Source organism: Peromyscus eremicus, chromosome 7 (assembly GCF_949786415.1).
Source record: "Peromyscus eremicus chromosome 7, PerEre_H2_v1, whole genome shotgun sequence".
Lineage (NCBI taxonomy): Eukaryota > Metazoa > Chordata > Mammalia > Rodentia > Cricetidae > Peromyscus > Peromyscus eremicus.
Window position 1 is genome coordinate 42,185,461 of NC_081422.1, and position 24,003 is coordinate 42,209,463.

A 24,003-nucleotide genomic window follows, 5' to 3' on the forward strand; every position below is an offset into this window, starting at 1 on the left:
CACTGCAGAGCTGGTAATTGTTTTTTCCTGGTCATCTCAGAGGTGATTTATGAGTAGAAGCAGCAGTGTGACCCTCTCATAACATTTTTATCTAAGTTCCCTGAGAAGTGGATTTTTAATAAACCATTATCACACTGGCATCATTATCACCACTCTATGGTGTGTTAATTCAACAACATTTGTGAGTCTCTAGTTTATATAGAGGATGGTGGTAGAAATTGTGAGAATTACAAAGAGAGTGAAAAATGAAGACAGGATAATTTTAGTTGGGATGATACAAGCTATGTATAAGAAGAGCTGAACGGCATTAGGAAGGAATGATACTGAAGAGCCCAGGGACCACTAATTTTAGATGGAGGCTCTGTAGACATGGCAAAGGCTGCATCTTAGTACTCACAAAGGAGGAGTGCACGCTGCGTGGTAGAGGAAGAGTGACTAGCATATTCCGAGAAAACCAGCAGTCTGGGTGTGCTGGAAAAGACAGATCTGGGCTCGGAGGTAGTTGTTGGACAGCAGGTTGGTAAGCTAGGAACTCAGCAGTTGTAAGAGGTGGATTTATGTTTCTCTGAGACAGTGTCCATAGCTTGTCTAAATCCAGGCACCCAGTTCCGATTATACAGCCTCCATTTCTTGGGATGCTAAGAAACCAGAGAACGTCTGGGAGCCACCTGCAGTTACAAATCAGAGCTGCTGGCCCCAGGAACCTCCCGAGAAGAGGAAGGAAGTAGAAAAGTCGCCTCTGGAGTCAGTCAAGGTTAAAGATGCTTGTTATACTTAGCTTCTTACTGGTTCTGTTTGTGAACAAAATAATCCCCCGCCCTTGACCACCTCTTCTGTGAAATGGTGCCAATGTCACTACAAGATGGCACCTTCAGAAAGTGTGGGGATGAAAGAAATGCGATGGAGAGTGTGTGAAGCCTTTAACCATTCAAACATCTAGAGAGTATTTAATGAATGGGTACTGGGAGTAACTGTGACAGAGTACACGTCAAGCAATCTGAAGAGTAACTTCAATGCACTTTTCCTTTTTTCTGTATTGAGATGTCGTGTAAATGCTCACTGCTGCTGCACTGCTCTAAGAAGTTGGAAGAATGCGCCGTACTTATTTTTAGCTTCACTACTGTGAAATGACAGAGCTCCTGATTCTGTCTGTGAGGTCTAGTAATCTTTATAAAAGGATTAAATTGTGAATATATACATTAGGCTAGAACAGAAATCTGCTATCTCCCGACCTTCTGTTTTGTTTCTTATGAATACATACATACATACATACATACATACATACATACATACATCTACTTTAACATTTCTGTAGTCTCATCTCCTCATTTTCTATTTAATAGAAGTTTTTGTTAATTCTTTGGGCATTTCATACAGTGTATCTTGATTATATTCCCCTCCCAAATCTACGCCATCCTTTCTATCCCCCCACTTCATGTCCCCTAATTAATACAGCAGTTTTACGAAGGGTAGAACTCAATAGGAGATATGGTTGTCTGGGGAGGGTGCTGATGAGTTCGAGTTTGTAAACTGAACAACTAACTCGGGATTTCATGGAGCACCCCCCCACACACACACACACATGATAAACAAACTCTGGCTATTAAGGTTTGGGTATTAGGCAGATGTTTCTAGAAATAAAGTGAGCCTGTCATTTCTCAGAAATAATGGGCAGTGTGTGTTTTCAGCAACAAAATTCATGCTTTGAATGGAAAACAAGAATTATTAAAAAGCTGCATCCGCCACTGTACAGTTGGTGGAGTTCCTAAGACCTGGAGATGGCTGCTGAGATTGGTGGCCATAGTAATGAAAGTGATTGCCCTGATGCCGAGAAGTGGAATGGGCTGACCTAGGGAAGAGCTGTGTAGCCCAGTGAATGGCGAGTTTATAAATGACCACCGTGTGATGCGAAAATTCACAAGTAGGGAAAAGATTCCTGGGCAGAGTGCAACAGTGGCCCTCTGACTTCATGGGACAGCATGGAAAGTTCTTTGCCATGGCTTTAGGCACTATCCCCGTCTATCCATCAGAAAGCTAACACTTGCTGATCACGGGGTAGTATCAGTGCCCATCACTATCACAAGGGACTGCTCAGCCCTTTCCCCTGTCCCACTTACCTAGCGTGTGAGGCTGTGTGGTTTTTATATTTTATATACAACCAACTGCAGAAGCAAACATGAGAACCGAGGTATCTTCTAGTAAACCAAACATTAAAGAGACTTACCAAAACTTCCTTTCACTAATACTCTACCCTTTGTATAATGTAGTTATTTGTGCTAAAATACCTTTGATAGCATGTAATGGATTTGTTATATCTTAATTGGATTAATAAAAATCAATTTCTTGTTTTGATTTCTAATGTGATGACAGTCTATATACATAACCAAAGTAAACAAAGTTCTTTGGGGTCCTCAATTAACTTTAAATTAAAAGATGGTTCTGACACCACAAGATGTGTGAGCCACACCTCTAATGTACAATTAGATTTATGATTATTACAGCCTACCAGTGCATGATATTGCCATCTGCTGACAGAATAGGGAAGTGCAGGTATTTAAAAAAAAAAAACTCAGCTTGAAGTCTTGGGGATGATTTCTGAAACTGCTTGCTGGAAATTTATCAAGAAAAAAGAAAGACATTGGCTCAGATGTCCAAGGGATATATCTTAAGGTACTATGTACCAAAATTTAATTTTCAGAAGGCAAGTAAAAACACTTAATGAAATGCTTATTTTAAAGGGCTCACATTGTTTGCAGGCCAGCGATCAGGTCTTAGGTTCTGAATGTGCATTTACTACTACAAAGATCCTAGTCTATGTTGGTACCCTTATTGTTTGACACACCAAGACTTGTGGCGCTTCAGTTAAGTGATATTCCCTCACCTACGATTGGCTTATAGTCAGTCACTGGGTAATGATACCAACTATATCAAAGTGCTTTATTATGTGGATTTAAGGTCATTTTCTAGTGAAGAGTTTGAAATGCATTGTCTTTAAAGACCATGTGTCTGCAATTCTGTATGATGTGCCTTACACAGAGTCAACATGGCTCCCCACCTTCTTCCTTGAGAACTGAAACATGTAGTGTGGGCGGGCACAGACCTGTAGAAAGACCTATAGACAAATGAAGCTAAGCCAAGCCATGAGAGATGCAGCTGCAAGAAGCAGGCTCATGAATAATGAGCATTTATGCTATGGAATGGCTTCAGCGTGTCTGTGTTTGCATCATTGAGCTACGTGAAAAGGAAGGAGCTTCACTGCGTTTCCATTCAGTCAGAATGAAGGCCTACTGGCCACTTTTTTGACTCAATTCATCTGATTGTTTTCAAAATAACCTGTTCTTTTCAAACAGTTGTGCGTCAGGACAGCTGCGCTCCGACGAAATGACTGTGAGTCTGTATGCTAAGTACTGTACTAATTTTCTGCCTATCTTCACTATGTGCCCAGTGACCCTGCTGATGAATATTTAGACATCTGCTTGAATAATCAGACTGCCCATAGGAGAGCCGACTGCTTGTTTGTAAGGCTAGAAATGCTGTTGAGATGATACTGCAATTCTGTGGACCCATGTGAGAATAAGGATTCTCAAACTGGATTGTCTTTGAGCATCCATAGATGCCCTGAAACTGGCTGCCAGATTTTACTTGTAGGTAAAGGCATGTATTTATGCTTTTGATAAAGTACCAGACCTTCATCAGACTCCGGAAGGATGTGACCTCATAAAGGGTAAGAACCACTGGCTAATGTTTTATAGTTTTGAAAGTTCCTCTCCATACATTTTTATTGGATCCTCCCAATGATTTTGTGAAGCCCATGGCAGGCTTTCTTTCTCTTAACACATTGTGACACAGAGTTTATGGAGCTCCCAGTAGGCCCTGAGAGCCATGGGAAGTTTTCAGCGAGGAAGTGAGTTGATGAGGCTGCTGTTTAGGAGAGATGGGAGCTGGTAGATGGTGCTAACTGATTAGGAAGCCATTTGGGAAATTGTGTGAGTAAAGATGATAGGCCCTAAGGGTACAAGAGGTCAGAGGAGAAGAGAAGAGAAGGAATGGATTTGCAAAGTAGTTGGAATCCTTGGGATTTGTCCATCAGTTGGTGTTGGGGAAAGAGTGAAAGGCAAGGCAAACTAGGTTTTAACAGGTGACTTTCTGGTGTGAGTAACCATGTGAACAGCAGCAGAGAAGAAAGATTGTAAATTCAGTTGCATTGGTATTGGTTGGGAAGAGCTGACGGGACTTCCAGAGAGAACAGGCCAGTAAGCCATTGGGAATGCTAGAGAGGAGCCGGGAGATAAGGACCTGGTGAAGTAGAGCTGGCATTGCTTAGGTTGCATAGAGTAGGTAGAGAACGCTGGGATGAGACCTCACATATCAGGTGGGGTGTGGCCGCAATGGTGATCTGAGGGGAGAACCGAGAGATTCCCAAGTGGCTGGGGAATGCACCCCTTCTTCTATTCCTGCCTTGAAAAGTATGGATTATCCCTCTGTGGCCCTCCTTATTTACCCTTAGCTCATTCCATTTTTATTTCTTGGTTGCTTTTACTTAATTACTCTTTAACCACAGTCTGCCATCAAATTGGTGAGAGCAGCAAGCAAAGGATGGATTGAGTGTTCCCTTGTGGAACCTCTGTGATTGCCCTCGCTCTTAGTTTTGGAAACTGACAACCAAGCATACATACTTGCTTTACATTGTTGTGACAAAATGGCTGAGATGCACTTTAAGTGGGGAAAGTTCATTTGTCTTACAATTCAGAAGTGTCAGTCACTGTCACTTGGCCATTTTCCTTTGCACAGAGAGCATCATGGCTAGGAGGGATGGCAGAAGTTTGCCTTGAAGGAAGAGTTGGAGTGCTGATGTCCTCTTCAGTGACATGCCCCATTGTCTTAACTTCTTCCACAGAGGCTCCACCTATAAAGGTTCCATCTTCCAACAGAGCTACATGTTGGGAATGAATGTTTTCATACACGAGCCTTTGAGGAGCTTTCTGGATCAGGTTTTAAGTATTCCCACCACCCATTTCCCTTCTGTAACAATGAAAATGGAGCCATGGTTGCTTCCAAGTAGTCTCACCCTGCCCATGAGTCATGCAGAACCCTGAGGATGTGTCACAATCCCTTTAATGGCTTTTCTAGTACTTACATCCCAGTTCTCTGACTCCCTCATCTCAAATGACCTTCATCTTTATTCCACTTCAGCTGTGCACACACATGCCACACCTAATAGATCTGCTCCACTCTCAGCATTTCAAACTCTATTAGCCTCTTTTGAAGCAGTCTTCTACACCTGCCCCTTTCTCGTGGTTCTCTAGAAACTTCCTTCTCCTTTCATTCCTTGGACTGCCGTTGTTTTGCAGTGTGGGGAGATGAAGGAGGGAAGGGGCTGGTCAGCCCCATCAGAGATCTCCCAGCATCCCACGGTGGTTGTGCTTGCCCTGTACATCTCTTTGCACAGTGTTCTTTGAGAGTTTCCAAACTAGGTCCTTTCTCTGCTGTTTTCGTCCTGCTGCTTTGAAGTCAACTGAGCATTGTTAGAAAACTTCACAAAAACTAGGGCAATTGGATCAATAAATGTGTTGAAGAAGGGAATTTGTCAGATTCGTCCCTCTTCACCTGGGAGAAAGGGACCTGGCTAAGCTGAAGGCTTGTATGTCGTCTTAGTTATATCTGCATCCCAGTAGCTCTGCTTATGTGAATACTTGTGAATATCAGCTGGTAGTCCTCAGAAGTTTGGGACCGTCTCAGCTTAGTGTGTTTTTATTAGACAGTCATCCTTAGTGCCCATTTTTACCCCTTTAGAGTTACAGACTTGATAAAAACTTCCGCCAGACATTCACCCTTTGTGTGTTGGGGAGTAGGCTATGTGAATGCTTTTCTTTCGAAGCAGTGAGTGATATTTATTTATTTTATTTTTGTCAGTTGTTTCCATGGTTCATGAATTCTTTATTACAGTAGGAGTCATCAGTTGGATGGAGAATCATTGAAATTGTAAGTTTAGGACATTAGTTGGAATAACCTGAACAATGCGCTTACCTTTTGGGCCCTTAATTTAATTTAAAATTAAATGAGTCTTATGATGGCAAGCTTCACAGATCTGCCTGCAGGGCTTTCTGAATGGAAATGTGAGGCTCTCTATAGGAAGCTCTTTTGTTTAGTTGGGAGAGGCTAGAAAACCTTTGCCTAAAAACACTTACTGTTTGGAGAGCACAAATAGCTGAACATAATGTTAGTGAGAAGTTTCACTTGAGATTGAACTGCTGACTTCCAAGAATGTAGCAGACTGAGAGGAAGTGCCGTGAACAATGTCTTCTGTGTTTTCTTTAAAATACCCATGAAATTATGTGAAAGGCAACAGATCCCCAGAAGTAACCACGGTGAGTACCCAGCATGGAGCCCATGCTGGTTTCTGGAGGAATTGTCTCATTCTTCTAGTGGTGAAATCAGATTGCACTCCTCTGATTCAGCACCCTATCCTCACCGTTCGTTCGTTCGTTCGTTCTACTTCTGCCTCTACTCACAGAATCCACCTCTTTATATCCTAGCCTGGAACTCCTTTGTCTCCAGTGCTGCTGATGGTTTCAGTTGATTTGGGAAATAATGACTAGCCTGCTCAGTCTTTGATGGTCTTAGTTGCTGCATGGTGTGCCCCAGAGAGCTGTTAGCATGCTGCCGATTCCTTGCCCCTAGGCAGGTCTTGGGTTGGTCTGTGACCTTACTTGTTCTGAAGTTGAGGACTAGAGTGTGAGCCTGCTGATAGTCAGGCTTGGGTTCTGCTTTAGACACTAGGACATCTGCAAGAGCCTCTTTATCAGTCTCTAGTGCACGGTAAGTTCCATGACTCCATGATGGTGGGAAGGAAGAGTAGGGTTGGGAGATTCTTTCCAATTACATCCCCCATCCTAAGAATCTTAGCTCACTCACAGCATTGTTGAACTCGTAAATCAAATAGTATTGCTGGGAAGTAGTCTTCAAGTGTGGTACACACTGAAGACCAAGGTCAATAAGCCAAACTCAAGTATGTAAAAAAGGGAAGCTAAATCCTGTATTGTAGCTGAATGATTAAAACAGAATCCTACAGCTTCAAGACCAGGTTGAGAAGATGTAGCACAGTCTTTTTTAACAGGCTTGATTTAAAAAATGGACAGAATAGCTCAGGCTTGTAATCTCCTGCAGATATCTAAAGGAGGTTTTGTCTACTAACTGAGGACTGACAAGGGTATCCTGAGACACAGACTACAGTATCTAAATAACTGTCCCTGTCAAGGAAAGACAAGGAAAAGGAGTCAACACGAGGAAGAGATGCCCAGGACACTGGAGACTGAGAGACACAGATCCAGCGCTGAAGTGGTTGAGGTCATTAGGGAAGACTGACCAAGAAAGACGAACCAACTGCAATTCAGTACTACTGAGAGATGAATCCCTGTGCCAGGCTTTTTCTTCTGGGCTACCAACCAGCTCCCAAATCATGACACAGAGACTTACTGTTATTTTTGAATGCTCAGCCTAGCTTAGAAATGCTTCTGGCTAGCTCTTTTAAGTTAACCTGTTTCTCTTTATCTACCTTTTGCCTTGGGGCTTATTACCTTTTTACTTCTGTGTATCTTACTTTCACTGTTTATGGCCGGCGGCATCTACCTACCTGGTTTCTTGCCCCAGGCACTTCCCTCATTCTCTCATCCTTCTTCTCTTGCTCCTCTGCTTCTCTTCTTCCCTTCTTTCTTCTCTCTCCTATTTATTCTCGCTCCCTGGCAGCCCCGCCTATCCTTTCTCCTGCCTAGGTATTGGCCGTCCAGCTTTTTATTAGACTAATTCAGGTGCCTTAGGCAGGCAAGGTGAAACAAATGCCACACATCTTTTCATAATTAAACAAATGCAGTATAAACAAAAGTAACATACCTTTACACAGTTAAAGTAATATTCTGCAGCATAAACAAATGTAACACATATTTGCTTAGTTAAAATAATATTCCACAACAAATCCCACGCCATGCCAGGCAGAGTTTCAAATTATAGTTTAACACTGAAAAATATTTCAATGATATCTTTAAACTAGAAACTGGCAGGGACAGTAAGTGAAAGCAAATGGACTAAATTGTGAGTCTCCCGTTGTTATCTTCTGGGTTTTTATTGCAAGTAGACACAGTGCTTGAAAGTTTCTGTAACTGATATAAGTTATAGATTGAATGAATATAAAACTCAGTAGAGAAAGCAAAATCAAATACAAACCCAGATCCCACCCAGCTGTAGGGAAACAGAATACTTCCACATTCCTTTCTCTTCATTATTTGTAGACCCATGTTTATCTCTTATTAGCATATCCCAAAATATATGGAACACTTTCATAGGGCCTTTTTTAGTACTCTTAGAATTCTTCCCCCAAAGGAGACTAGATTTGAAGATATGAATCCTACATAGCCAAATAATATTTAATTAATTGATCCTTAAAATCACAACATTCCTTTTAGACAGTATTGGTCGGAGCCAGAGTTTAGAACATAGAGTTTTTACAAAACCATATGATCCCTACTTATCATGGCACATAGTAGATGTTAAACTATCCATTGAATGAATCAATGATGACTTAGGAAACTAAATTAGCTATATACCAGGGAAATGCTGTTTCATCCACAAACAATAATTTTGTAAACAGTTGTAACATTTCTTCCTAGTTATGGGAGGGAGGAGAGAGAGATTGTTCTGAAAACTGGACAGAACATCTGTTGTGATGTAAGATGATGAGGAAATGTTGAGACAGGATGTGGCAGGGAATTTGGAGGTGATGCTGGAAAGGCATAAAGTAGAAGGGATTTCAATGAGTCCTAATTTTTAGGCTTTTAAGAGGTTAATTCCAATTGTTATTCTGGGTGTCCTTCTATCAATGAGATTTGACCAATCTGGTAAGAAGCATAGGTCAATAGAAATGATTAAGCAGCTGGAAAAATCAGCTCAAAAGCGGGCTTAGTATATAATTTGAAAAAAAAAAGAAAGAAAAAGAAAAAGAGATCTGAATCCCTCAAAGTCTAGGGAAACAGGAGGATAATTTAGTGTGATTTGGAGAGCTGTGGAGCCAATGGCAGAAAATTGAGTAAAAAATAAAAAATAAAAACTTACTGAGTTTAAGACAGTTCTTAATAGAGAGACAAATTAAAGAGCTGCAGAGCAGCCCAAAGAGACGTGTTCAAGATGTTTTAATAAAATATGACAGCCCAAAGAATGATAACAAACAGCATCTATGAGCACATCCTGTGAGTATTCTTTTGTTTGATCTCCTCGGTGACCTGTAAAGTGGGTCCTCCCCCTTTCTGCTTCATTCTACACATGAAGACAGCAAGGCTCTTCTCATGAGGCTATAGGCGGTGGTATGCTTCATTTTGAACTTGGGTCCTGAACTCAGTCCCAGCTCTCCTCTGTGCCAGGCAGTTGGGGATGAAGAAGGTGTGTTTTACACAGTAACCCAGTTGGTTTCCCATGTGCTTCAGACAGGATCCCAATGTGCCATTTTTTAAAGTAAAATAAAAGAATCCCATGTATTCTAATCAGAACACACCTTTATTTAGTCTTCTAGATGAACAAGTGCTTACAGAAACAAGACTTACATGTAAGACTTTTTTCCTCATGCACATGAAAAATAAGTATTGCTAGGTTCCTCATCCCCTATAAGATGAGGAGTATCCAGCAGGTGTCAGAATGTTGGCAGGAAAAGGGAGGTGGGGGGGGGGGGCTCTTACCATTTTAAAATTTGCTTGTTAGCTCAAATAAGTACTGACCTCCAGAGGAATAATGCCCTTGCAAGGCAGAGTTCAATGTGGTAGTGCATGTGTACAGGTAAGTATTCATGTGTGCAGTATATACACAAAGTAGTGTAAAGGTTGTGTGCAAATACGATCATGTATATACAACGTGTGTTTGTAAACTGCTTAGCTTAGCACATATTCAGTGAGCAGCAGCTGACATTATTGTTCAGATAGAGTCCTCAAGTAAATACTTGAAGACAAATAGCCAAGTGGTATTACATGGTGCTGGGTTTTTTTAAAAAGACTCATTTTGTGCAGTCCTTCCAGATTGTCTATTGAGCAGTAAAATTCCACTCTCTGTGTCCCCTTCGCACAACTGGGGAATTCACAAAAGGCTTTGGTGTTGTGGAGGCGATAGTTTGTTCACTGCAAGCTCGGCTTATGACAAGCTCAACGCTTGCCGTGCTCTAATATGTTAGCAGGCCATGCGTGCTTTTAATATTCATGGTCGCTAAGTGCTACCAACTGACATTCGGTACTAAATGTGCAGATCTGGGTGCTGAGCGAAACAGAGCTAGGAGGAGGACTGGCTAATTTGTATTCTAGATAGAAATCTTAAATTAGTTTCCAAGATTTTTAAATGGATTTTTAAATGCCGGGCACATAGGAGATTGAGTTCATATTAATATTTATAAGGTTTGAGAAGATATTTAGTGAAATATTTGTATAATTTAATTTTGGTCATAATCAAGAAGGAAACCATAACAAGGAGGACATTGTACTTTAGTTTGGTGGCTCTTTTGTGGCTCAGAGTTAGAAATATTTTTTTTCTGGAAAAACTCCTGCTGACCTCTGTATGCTTAAAGAACACTTCTTTATTTGTACTCAGAAGTCAGAGGTTATATGTATATAAATTCCTTGAGTTGGATTGGTTTATGCTAATTTTATACAAGCTAATTAATTAGGAAATCAGTATTGATAATGATTTTTTAAAAGCCTTTATTGACACGTCTGCAGAACTCCGTAGTCTGGCTGCTTTTATATTCTGTAGTACAGGGAAGAGTGCCCTGGGTTCACTAGAAACCTGTTTCCTGTGGTTTTGCTTAGGGCTAATTGAGTTTAATGTAGTTTTGTGTGCAGAAGGTATTGACTTGTGCATAGTATTTAATTTGTGTAAATATGTGTATATGTAATGTTTTGCCCCTCTGAGTTTTATTTTAAATGTAACCCTTGAAACTGGGATAATAGAAATTCGTAGCTTAGGCCTGCTAGCAATTGCAGGTGCCAATGGTTTAAACTGCTGTAGAAATACAATTATGAGCAGCCAAGAGCAAATCTTGTTTTAAGGTCCATGTGTAATGAATGCCTGTTAGTATCATAGAATACAATTAAAAAGAGGTTTACCTCTCCTAAGCTGTGATTGGTTCTTTCTGATGGAAATGTGGAGTCCCCTGAGTAGAATGTGGATTCAGCTCCTGGTGATTTAGACACCAGTGAGCCTGGCATACTGCAGGCTTGGATAAATTCAGGGCAGTTATAGTCAGGCAGAGATGGGAAAAGACTGAAAGATTAATGAGCGAGCTTAAAACAAAGCTTCAAAAATGAGAGCAGTGCACTGCTCGGTCTTATATAATTGTGCAGAATAGAAGTTGGTTTTGGCGGCTGCTGTTAAAAAATTTTAGGAGGTTGGCAGAAACTGTTTGTTTGTTATAAAAATCCAATCTAGATAATGCAAGTGAAAACCTGGGATGAAATACCCAGTTCCTGCTTGGCTGTAGAGCCCCAGAGACACACCCTGCATATAGCATCTTTTATTGCTAGCTTGACCATACCTCTTTACTCCTCCCTACCCCCACCCCACCCCCAGGACCTCCCCACCACTACCTCCAGGGAGAGCACATCTGAGCTGTGTTCCTGGGGGGTGCCCACTGACACTTCCGAGTCTCCCATGCCTGGCAGATCAAGAGCATACCGAAGCAACTTACTTCTGATTCCCCGTGGATACCAGTTTCTGGCTGGTGCTTTAAATAGCAGCTTTGTGACATTTCTTCACTAGAACTTAACACACGAGATCCTAATGGCTTTAAAACGCTCTTTACCTTTGCCAGTCCTTTTAATAGCTACTGTAAAGAACCTTCCATTTACCCAACACAGCTGAGCTCTGCGGTGAGCTGGTCAGCCTGTAATGCGAGGCTGGGCACTCAGAGGGAAAGGGCGGCTCATAAATAACGCAGTGCAGGTGAATCATCTCTGAGACTTGCCAACACAGTGAAGAAGAACTGCTTTGGAAGAGAGACTGCCAACTCACAAGCAGGTTCTCCAGGGCGTCAGGGTAGACAGACACTCAGCAGCCTTGCACTTTGCTTCTCCCTTTCTTCAAGGAGTTTGGCGCCACCTACAGGAAACAGGAAGCGCAGTAACCTCAGCTTCTCACAGAAGCGCCCAGCTTCTCTCTCCCATGTCATTCCTCACAGCTAGTTTTTATAAATTTGATCACTTATTCAGCCTATAGTATTTATCAAGCTTCTCCTTGGCCATGTGATAATGCTAGATTTTGTGGGAAGAAAGGTTACATCTATACTAGCTGTTTTGGCAGAAAATTCCTCACCCATAATTGCTGGCTAAGGTCTGTCATGAGCCTTTTCCTTGGACATTGCAGCAAGAGAGAACAGAATTATAGATTAGGGGCCCAGAGTGGATAGCCTATAAGGGCTGCTGACTTAACTGTTTACTGTCCTTTGTTTCTTGTGGATGGAGTGGCATCCAGACCATTATTTTATTGTTGTTTCTACTTGTTTTCTTTGGAAAGAAAGGTTAAGAAGTTAAAAAAAAAATTCTGTAGTCAAGGAAGTTCAAGATGCATGATTCAGTTCAGAGACTTCTAAGGAGACAGGTGATCGCTGTTACTGGTGCATTAAAGGTGTTGAAGAGATAATGAGGATCAATTATTTTCATTCATCAGCCTTTCATAACTGTATCACTGAATTAAGCTCTCCATTGTTCCAAGCTGGAAGGATTTGGCTTGAAAGGAGTTAAGACAGTAGGCTTTCTCCTTGCTGAATGAATAACTGCTATACTCCTCTTCCACCAGCCCCTCTAACCAGACCTGTTCCTGAACTCTCAGCCTGCTCCCTGCTGGGTGCTCAAGTGGCCTTACCTCCTCTGGCCCTCAGTAGCACCCAGCCAGCCTCCCAGACCCACTGCAGCTCACATCAGATGGAGCATGCGCTTTCTCCTTCTGTCCATAGTGGACGCCACTGTCATGGAACCTGCCCACCTTCATATTTCTAGCCCCACCCTGACCCCCCACCTTCTGGACAGATGACATTAAGCCTTTCAGGTTTTGGGGAATAACTCCCAGGTATCAGCCACACTTCCCACCAGAAATTCAAGTCAGTTCTAAGCCTGTCTCTTTACCTCTGTAACATTTCTTGCATGTCCTTGTTTAAAACTGAATTTATGGTTAGCTTTCCTGTCACTTTATCATCTTGAATTTTCCGTAATTCTGTATTTTCTAAGTCGTTTGTCTTCTGTAGAAATGTTTACTAGTTGGCTTCTAGATTTGTGGAATGGCCCGTTGGCTAGAGAGAGCTGTCTAGTCAAATGAAAAATTTCCCACTGACCCCCATGTTAAAATACACTGTAGAATTTCAACAGTTTTCTGGTTTTAGACATTTGTGTTTCTATTTAAACATAAAAATGAATTTGCCGGTAAGAAAACATGTTAGCTATTTGATGGGAAAGGCCACACATGGGAACCGAAAAGATTTTGAATATAGTATTTCATATATTTATACCAAACAACTGATACAGGCCTCTAAAAGTAAGTATTTAATGCATCTCCTAAGATGATACACAGAACACGCACAAAATGTGCTTGATGTTATCGTCTCTAGAGGAATGCCAATCAAAACAGTAGTAAGATAACACTTCACCATCTACCAGGATGGCTAAAGTTTTTAAAAAGATAATAATAAGTGCAGACAAGGGTATGGAAGAACTTACAACTTCATACATTGCTGGTAGTGATGTAACATGGTGCAACCAATTTGGAAACAGCTTGACAGTTCCTCAGAGTATTAAAAATAGTTATCAAAAGATCCATCAGTTCCACTTCTAGCAATATACCCGAGAATCAAAATGTGTCTCCATAGAAACATGCTAGAATGTGTACAGGAGCATTATTCATAATCACACAACTCAGAAACAATCCAAATGCACATTACTGGACAAATAGATAAGTAATATGTGGCATATCCACCCAATGGAATATTATGTAGTCTTTAAAAACAGTACATACTACATCATGGATGAGCCTTGAAAACGTTATGCTAAATGAGAGAAACCCAAGTAAGCATTCCATTCCACTTATTTGAAATTTCCAGGAAAAGAAAAGCTGTAGATTCAGAAAGTAAATCACTGGTTGCCAAGATGGGGAAGAGTTTTGAGAATGACTGCTCATGGATGTGAAATTGTTTGGGGACGAAGGCAACGTTAATAACTTAGGTAGTAGTGACAGTTACAGGACCCTGCAAACCTAGAGATTTCTAGCACATTCTAGAAACCACTGAACTGTATATGTGTACTTCAAGTATATGAATTAGCATCTCTTATGTATAATAAAGCTATAGACAGTGAAGAAGTCACTTGCAGCTGTGCTTGTCTGAGTTTATATCTAATGCATCTTCATATCACCCTAAAATGCTACACATAATGCTTGATAAGCAACTGAAGAGTGGATGGATGAATGAATGAATTCCTAAGAATTCTTGTTAGAGTGTGCAAGGAATTTCTTGGCAAGTGCTGTGGAAAAGATGTGAAGAATGATGGCTAGGAATCGAACCTCTGTCCTTGTAGTCACTCATTTTGATGGGGCAGCTGTCTTGTCAATTGATCTGATGTCAGCCTGATGGAATCATGCTGTGCTTTGACGTCAGTGGGACAGAAGGGGTCCTTTTCTGTCTTCTTTTGAATGATGTTGGCCGAACACTCCAGCAACGGTACACTATGTGGATGGTACGTGACACCCATGCTCTGTTGTGACCTTTGTTTTTATGAGCTGTGAGAATTAAGAACCTACCAGTTTTAGTTTAATTAAGCAGCAAGACACAGCAGATGGTGCATTTGTGGGTGATGATTGCCTTCCTCTAGTTCCCTTAAGCAGTGTTCCAACCCTATGGTATGCTGTGCCTAGAGTGTCACACCACTGTGACAAAACTGCTAGGAAGATGAATACATGACAATAGTGCCGTCAGAAAATCTTGGAGGACCTGGACACTCCAGAAAGTTCTAGAATTAGCAGTGAACTGAACTGTAATGTTAGGAGGAGGAAGCACTAACTGTATGGTTGTAGCATGTTACCATTCATCCATTCCAATATTTGCAAATAAAGTATATGAAGGTTTTCATTACCCTGGTGTTGTTTTGTGTAATTTGGGGCAGGCATTAAGAATGCATTGGAATATGATTTGCATGTTTTAAAGTTCTGAGAGAAGATTAGCTAGACAGAGAAGCACTGATTTTATGTCAGATTGTTCTATTATGTTTACTTTTAGTCACCACTGAGGGCCAAGGAGTGTCCTATAGTAGACATTTCCCCAGGTACTGTGTGCTTACTGCTCGAGTGTTTACTCCAGAGGATGTTAAAAGCATGCATAAGTGAACGGAATATGGAATGAACTCAGCGCTTTCCACTGATCATGCAGCCTTCCAGGAGGGAAATTCAATTGTTAAGTAGAACTACTTTCATTGTTAAGGGAGACGCTATCTGTCTAGTTCAAACTCTTTTTCCCTTTACTATCTTTAAAAAACTGAATTACTTGAAAGCTGGCATAAAACTTATAATTGCACAATATTTTAGATCCTAAGATAATATGCCTCGATTTTTTCTCATTAATGCAATATATGAAATCATCAAAATGAAATACATTCACTTACTGGCTGTAATGTTGTTAAAAGCATGAACTATGTGGATCTTCTAGAATATAGCAATAGTTACTTTAGATGGAATAATCCATTTGTCTCATCTTACAGAGACTATATTGGAATCCTAGTTAAAATCATGAACTTCAAAAATAATGTTTTAATCAGAGCATGTAATTTCTCTTTGGCTAACGCCCATATTTTATTTTGAAAAAATTCCCCTGAAATTCTATAAAGAAACTCTTTCCTCTGATTTTTAAGAGTGTTGTCAACCACAGAGCACATGCCTGCATCGTCCTTCCAGAGATTTTGCTTGGCAACTGAACTTTCATATTTAGCTGAATGAAGCCTTTCCCTCTGGATTCCTACCAAGCGCAAGATACTTAAACGTTTAAGATAAAGCTGAAGGTGTAAACAGTAATTTTTGCATTTTTTGTCGTAATAAAAGACAGTTAACCTTTACTTAGTATTTACCAGCATGTTATAAAGGGAAATATGTGCACACATACTTCTCTGCAGAGGGAACACAAAACAATAACTGATTTCAACCTACAAATTATTAAAAACTCGGGTGAGAGAAGTTAAAATTATTTTTATATGGGAACAGACTTTATTGCAAAATCATTGACATTTCATTTCTTTATAGATCTGGGTTTCCTTCTAATTAAAACAGACAAGAGGAGCTAGACTACTCACTCGATGTATGTGGATGGTTTGCTGGTCCTGTAGCTCTGTTAACACATGTGGGCTGGAGGCATCAATAGTTAACTTAAAATCATGCCTGATAATTTTAGAGTGATACTCGAATATTTTTACCTAAAATTGGAATTATGCTAATCCTCCATAATCACCTTTCCCCTTAATAACAATCTACTTCACATTATTTTTATCTTAGAGGAGAATTGTGATTTAGCCAATAGTCTACAAAGGATTTTGACTCAACAGTTTGTGTTGAGATACTAACATGCCAGATACTCACTGTGTAACTGTGTCATTTAGGAATTCCTCATGTCTCTAAAGGAGCCCTCTCATAGTGATTTTTTTTTCTGTGCATGTATGTACATGTCCATGCATATATGTAAACATGCGAGTGCTCGCAGAGGCCAGAAGTCCATACTCAGATGTCAGAAAAGTGGGAAGTGCTGTGTTTCCTGGGGACAGGTTAAAGAGAGGGGCTCTGTTTCCAAGGATGCAAGGAAGAAGAGATATTTGCTAGGCAGCTAGCATTCTCTGCCATAGTGACCTTAGGCAATTTAATCTCATTGTACCTCAGCTTTCTTGTCTCTAAAAATGGTCATAAAAACAAGATCTAATTCAGGATCCTGTTGTTTGTGGTTATCATTGGAGTTAATGCATCTAATGTGTTTAGCACAATGCCCTGCATGTTATAAGTGAGCAGTAAATGTTAATTATTCTTATTTCTTTCTACTTCTCCAGTAGCTCTAGGTTAATGTCGTATAGACACTTAAAACTTGGAGCATTCAGCTGTATTACAGATCCTTGTTTTATATCCTTGCTCCACACTTGTGTGCTCCTACAAGATGGGGAACCTCAGAGCCATCTTGGAGTACGTGCTTATTATATCTCTATACTTGACAATCACTGAATTCAGCTGTACTTATAAGACTGTCCATGGTATCCTCCATGCTGTCCCTTTTTGTGTGTTCACTATTTAAGCAGAAGCTGCCCCCCCTCCCTTGCTTCCATGGGTCTTCACTATCTACCAGATAACACCCAGACTTCCTCCAGCAGTATCCTTGCTTTGCTATTATCTTACAGTGGTATTAAAAGCTTTATCTTAATTAAGCCACTTTTCTAGCAACACTCCCCCCCCCCCATCCCACATGTCTTTGTACTCTGTACCTCACTGAAAACTCACTGTTCTCCAAGTGAGGCCTTGTGGTTCTAGTTTTATCTCAAGGTAAATTTTTATGAATTTTCACGTTGAAACAGGAACAATGAAGTGCAGATGTTTTTCTGCCTATAATTTGGAATGTTTGGTTGTGATTTCTGGAAACTTATTATGATTTTGTTTCTGAGGCTTATAAGTAGGTAGACCAGAACTCTCTCATTTCTGAGTATCGAAATGCATAAATATGAAGGCATGAAGGAACAAAGGACTCTTAAGTAGAAGAAACGAGTGAAGGGAGCCATCCTTCTAATGGATGGGTTGGTTGTTCAGCAGTTCTCAGAGAATAGGTTGAGAGCCAGAAACTCATTATTTTTACTTTGCAAGACAATAGCATTGGTTTGGGTACTTTAATGTGAATGTTATGAATGCATTTTGCTTTCATATAAAGAATAGAGAAGGTTAGCTTTATTTTCTATCAGCGTGTGAGTGTGTGTGTTTTGTATAATGGGCTGTGTAATATAATTTCAAAGCCCTCTGATGCAATATTTTGAAACTAAGTTGGTCATACAATTAAAACATATCTTTGGTCATAGATTGCTTGGCCTTATGCCATCTTCGTAGGCAATGTCCTACTTACATAGCCTGGATTGGCTGAGAAAAATAATTGCTGCTATGAAATAATTTTGCAATTACCACTGTAATTAAGGGCAGTTTGTTAATGAAAGTGCTTGGTGAATAATGACTGCAGGGCACTCCATCTTGCAGCTTCATGCCAGATGATTGGTTCGTGTGGTGGAGGCAGTTAGGGAATTAGTGACACAGCTGTCATGGTTACAGGATGGATGTAAATATCCTTTGCAGTTGATGATGAAGAGCAGTCATTAGCCTCCTGCCCCTTGGGAACTGGTCAGAAGAACAAAAATAAACTTAACACATGATGGTAAAAGCCATTCCTTATGTCTCCTTTTCTTTGGTCTGAACAATTAACATTCTAATAGAAACCGCCGGGAGCACACGGATGAGCCCTCTCCACTTTTTAGGCATGTTAAGGTGATAGATGTGCCTCCTTGTAGGGCATTGGTTGTTCACAGTTTATAACTGCTCTTATTAGCTTACAGGCCAGTTTCAAACTGCTCTTTAGAGACCCACAGGCCCCACTGAAATCCTTCTTGTTCATCTCCAGGTGTTGTGTATTCATTTCGACCACTTGAAGAGTGCCCCGGGTGGATTTTTGCATGCCATCTTCATGGCTGCAGGAGCAGTTGCAGATCACTTTTCTGTGTTTGGGCTTACCTTCCTGTACAAACATGATAGTGATAACTGAAGAAGGGCTGGCTGGCTGCTGACCCCACTTTACCCTATTCCCTAGAAAAAGTTGCTGTTGAAGGTTGAGGATTTTTTTTCCTCTCCCTTAAAGTCAGGTGTTTAAGTGCACTTCGTATTCATATTCATTCCACCTCCTTGGTGTTTTGATGTTGTTTTTCATTGTAAATTTGCTTAAGCAATCTTTTGTGGAGTAATTTCATAACATGCACACACTGTGGTTTTACACTGAGTGGTTCGTGATCTGCAGCTCATTAACTTTTGCTGACTAGGAAGTCAGAGTAGCATGTTGCATTTCTTCCCTTTGTCTTGCCATAGCCTCCTTTTCACTCCTTGTTAAAGATACTAGTAAGGCTGGGAGATGGCTCACTGGATGAAAGTCCTTGCTGCATGACCATGAGGACCTGAGTCCAAATCACTTAGAACACGTGTAAAAAGCTGAGCATTGTAACCTGTAATCATAGGTTATGGGGGACCACAAAAGGATCTCTGAGGCCTGCTGGCCACCACCTTAGCTACAGATTCAGTCAGAGGCTTTATCTCAAGGGAATATAACTGAGAATGCTTCAACAGGGCACCCCAAATCCTCCTCTGCCCTCCTCTCCTACACACTGGTATACACAAGTATGCATGCACCATGTACAGCACCCCCTCCAGGAAGTAAATTTCACCCAACAATAAAATAAAAGGTGCTAGCAACTCCTGCTGAGGGATGGAAGCCCATCTTGACTGTGGTATGAGCACAGCTTAAGGGTGTGCTTGTTGCTGTTTATGCTAGGTCCTTGTGTGTGTGCATACTTAGTGTCTTTGTATCCTGCTGGCTTTAGCAAGAACGGGTGCTACACAAGGGATGGGGATTGTGCCTCAAAATTTTACACCCCATGTCCCAGACCTCTGCCTCTCCTTGTCCTCACACTCTTCAGTAGTCATGCAGGGATTGAAAAGTACCAACAGGCTGAAGCTCCCCAGGAGCGTTGTCCTGATGCCCACAGCTTCCTTCCCTACAGAGTCACTCACTCTCTCAAGATGTCTGAGTGATGATCTCAAGATGTCTTAGATGAGCCACTGTGTCATCTGACAATGCAGGACATAAGTCAGCTCACTTGTCCCTAAAAGCTACATAATGTAGCAAACCTCCCATACTAAGCGTTAAAACTATTATCTTATTCTAATAAAAAACAGTTTCTGGTTGGAAGAAGGAAACTATATCAGGTATGGTCATGGCTGGCAAACTCATATGGCTTCCCAGAGAACATAACTTTCCAGGGTCTTCCAAGAATACCGGGGTTCCAGAAGAACCTGGACCCAAAATGTCTTCATAGTAGAGCTGTTAGGGCAATTGAGGAGGGAGGAGCGTGTACTTGTCCAGCCAGGAGCAAATGGCACTCGTGTGTGTGTGTGTGTGTGTGTGTGTGTGTGTGTGTGTGTGTGTTTATTCAGACGTATGGGATTTTGCAATGGGGTCAAAACTCTCAATAGGAAAGGAAAATACCATTGTATTTTTAATTGGTGTTGCTCAGGTAGAGGACACAGGACTTTATCCCTCTTCAGGAGAGATGGGACAAGTGCAGTATTTATAGTCTGTGTTTTCATTCCTGTCTTGTTTGGTGGCATTTTGATTCATTTATTTTTTTAATTAGCGTGTGAGGTTTGTATTTGGTTGAAATTCCACAGCAGCTGTACAGACGTTTTACACACAGCAGAGTGGGGTAAGCACCCTCAGACTTCGGGCAGGTAGCTGAGATTCTTAGGTGGACCTGCATGGACCGTGGACCGTAGCTCCTTCCAGAACTGCCCTTGTCTGGCTTCCCTCATTCCCTCAGAACAAACCAAGGACTTTTGGTAGTTCTCCAAGACATAAATGCATCGTGTTCCATTCGGTCCTATTGTGGTCCTATCTGTCACAGCAACACTAATTATAAAAATTGAACGTAAATTTGTGCTGTTTAATAGGTTTGGGTTTAATTTTGCCTCAGTGGGAAGACATTTGATTAAAAGAGTCTTTTTTCCCCTCCTCCTTCCTCCTTTTTTCTTTTGGTAGAACAGTTAGTAAAGGCGTAGGAAATTGATTTCAGTGTCACAAAGGACATTTCTGACAGGAATGTACTTTGAAATGATTCAAGGCATCTGTTTCTCTCGAATATGCCCAACACTGCTGAGAGCTGTACCTAAATTAAACTGTTTAACGTGTCAGCTCGGAATCCATTCACGATTTACATCCCAGTGGCTTGGCTGGAATTTCCAACATTTCATGAACTCCCTCCCCTAATTTACTAAACAAGTTCTCGCTCAAAGTGACCATTTGTTCTAGATGCCAATATGTCATGGTTGGAATTGATTTAGCTTTGGAAGCCATTTGTTTGGGTATGGTCACTTTGCCTATGAGATGGAATCATCTCTCTGGCGTTGCTTCTCCTGGCACGTCTTGCGAATGACGGCTGGGTGGGTGTTCTCCTTGCTGTTTGTCTTGCACTGGTGCGATGTCTGTCTCTCAGGCAAGCTGGCTCCGGGAATTCCCACAGTAAGGGCTTCAGAGCCCCAGAATGATGGGCACTCTGTCCATGACTGTGTCTGTGGCACCCAGCATCGGACCTGGAAGCACTTCAAGTCAGTTTTTCATAAATGAACAGAGAAGGAACACTTGCACACGCCCATGTATGTAACCCTAGTGTAGACACCACTGGGAGCGCTCATTTGTCTGCCTTGCTGTGTTTCTTAGAAATCAGCACTGCTCACTTCCATTAATTACGCCGAGGCATGTCCTTTGAAGTTGGAGGGTTGGGGCAATTATTTTGTGTGTGAGGGAACTTTTTATATTCATAGTAGGAATAATTCCCTGGGGATAAGAAGAAAAAGTGTCTATATTGAGGTATAGTAGGAACCTGAGCTCATTAAGGTAATTATTTAGTGGTTCTTCACCCTTCTTCTCCCCTCCAGTGTCCACCCACGTAATCCTCACACAAAATTTACCAGACAATGGAGAGTGAAGAGCCCAAGGGAGGGCTCCTTCTGTTGCCCTGCCTGTGTTTATATGTCTGCAGTCTACTGAAGCAGCGCTGGTGTTTGTATGAGGCTGTCCTGGAAGACACTTACCCAAGAGGGGTCATGTGGTGGACCTCACTGATGAGCCAGCCACTGGTGACAGGCAACTGAGAGAACTATCTATGACACCGTTCTCTCTCTCTGGCTCTTGGGGACTTTATTAGTGGAGATAGAAAGCATGAAGTAAGTAGTGGCTTGAGTAGCTATTGATTTTATCTCTTGTTTCTATGCTAGTCTAGCCTGGGTGTTCCACATCTGTGGTTACCTCAGTTCCATCCAGCCATATAATAGTCAGAGTTCATGGAGGCTCTGCCATTTTGTGTGTTAGCTTTGGGGGCCATCTCGTCACATCATTTTGGCTTCTCTGAAGAGGGAAAGGGAGGGTTGAAGAGAAACAGCCTTCTTAGTCACCAGGCTCAGAAAGGCACACCCCCTTCTATTCACAAGGGAAAGAGCTTTGTCATTTGACTAATCCTGTGCAAGGAAGGCTGGGAAAGGAGAAAGAAACTTTACCTATCAGCCATGCCATTGGGCCTGCATGGGAGCAGAGATGGAGTTAGTGGGGTCTCTTGAACCTTAGTCTTTCCCTAACCAATTTGCCGCCTACCATCTTTGTTAGACTTTGTGAGACTTTAAATAATAGCTGATGCTGCCTGTGCTTCAGCTAATGCTTTAGTTTCCTTTAGTCTAACTGTTTATAAAGATGATCGCAGAAACCGGCAGCACATTTAGCTCACCTTTTTCTAGTTAATGTCAAGGGCTGGGTACTTGGCATACACACATTTTCCACTTTGAAATTACTGTGGATGTCTGTCAGGCAAATGTTTGTTGCAGAACATTTGAATGCTTCAACTCCTTCCTCTTTCGTATCTCTGGGAAGCATGGTAGAATAAGGAAATGGTGGTAGATTTGTGATTTCCCCCCTCTTTGGGAAGATATTACATGTACTGCTGGCATGCTAGTCATTATACAGGAAAACCCAGAAGGCTTAATTAGTATCGCCTGCAAATACTCTCACATAGCATATACAGATGGCCACTGACTAATACAAAATCAGGTTTCCATTCATGATATTTCTTCACAAACAGTTCTTGTGGTGACATGAAAGATTGTTACCAGTGTTATTGCCTTCTGCTTTTCTACTGTCTTTCCTCCAAGGAGCTCAGAAATCACCAACAGCATATTTTTTCCTACCTTGATTAGATTTAGAAGCCATGTCTGGTTTTCTGCATGCATTGCATAGTGGAATCCTATTCTCCACCTTCTCCTGGGTACTGCAGGATGAAATATGTCCAGATCTGTAGGACCTTTAAGCCTGAACTTAGATTGGCTTTAATCTCTTCTGCTACTTTTTCACAAACAAAAGCTTATCAGAGTTCTTGCTGTGCAATAAATGTTATTTTTAAGGTAGGATTTAGACAGTATCATCATCCTACTTTATAAGTATGAGCAAACCATTAACTTTAGTTTTTTACAGACAAGAATCACCATGAGTTTTCTTGCATTTTTGGCAGGGGAAGGACAAGAAGTGAAAGTGTAGTGTGTGCCCAGCCAAGCTCAATGCATGCTCCCTGTGTTCCCGATGGTCTTACACACTGTTTGTTGCTCTAGTGTTGATATTGCATAAGATAGGAATGGTCTTAAAGTGTTTTCTGAGTTTGAGTCACCTTATGCCTGTAGGTTAGCTACACTGATGCTACTCATAAAGATTGTAAATTTCAGCCGCACGGTTATGGAATGTCCTGCCCTCTGGCAATCAACACATGGAGTACTAGGTGTCATACTACTCGCTAAAGGTGATAGGAGAAAGCATACCTAGCTAGTAATATTAATCTGTTTTCAATATCTTGCAAATAAGCTTAGTGTCTAGGGCACATGAAATTGAGTTGTCCCAAATTAGAAATGTGAAGTGGCTTTGGGTCAGGAAGCAGAGCATTGCTTCTCTGATGGTGAACCTCCCCTCATCATACTTTACTCACTTAACTCTAGCACCTCACATGGCCATCACTGCAGTGCTTAGTGCTTTATAATTTTGTTTCTGCCTCCCATGGCTCACTGTGAGCTTCTTGCGGGAAGAGAATGTGTTCTATTCATGTTGGGACATTCAATCAATGTGGGGTTGGTAAACAAATTAGT

General features: G+C 41.3%; 1 protein-coding gene across 6 annotated transcripts in view; it reads left to right on the forward strand.

Annotated features, from left to right (window-relative positions):
• Cadm1 (cell adhesion molecule 1) overlaps nt 1–24,003 on the forward strand; it is a 328,281-nt gene that overhangs the window by 170,513 nt on the left and 133,765 nt on the right. Inside the window, exon 1 of one of the 6 annotated variants that reach the window (XM_059267781.1) lies at nt 6,140–6,368. The exons of the other annotated variants lie outside the window; for them this stretch is intronic. Coding sequence (XP_059123764.1) covers nt 6,326–6,368 — 43 coding nt within the window. The 5' untranslated portion in view covers nt 6,140–6,325. Of the gene's footprint in view, nt 1–6,139; nt 6,369–24,003 lie in introns of those variants that run through there. 6 annotated transcript variants of the gene reach the window in all.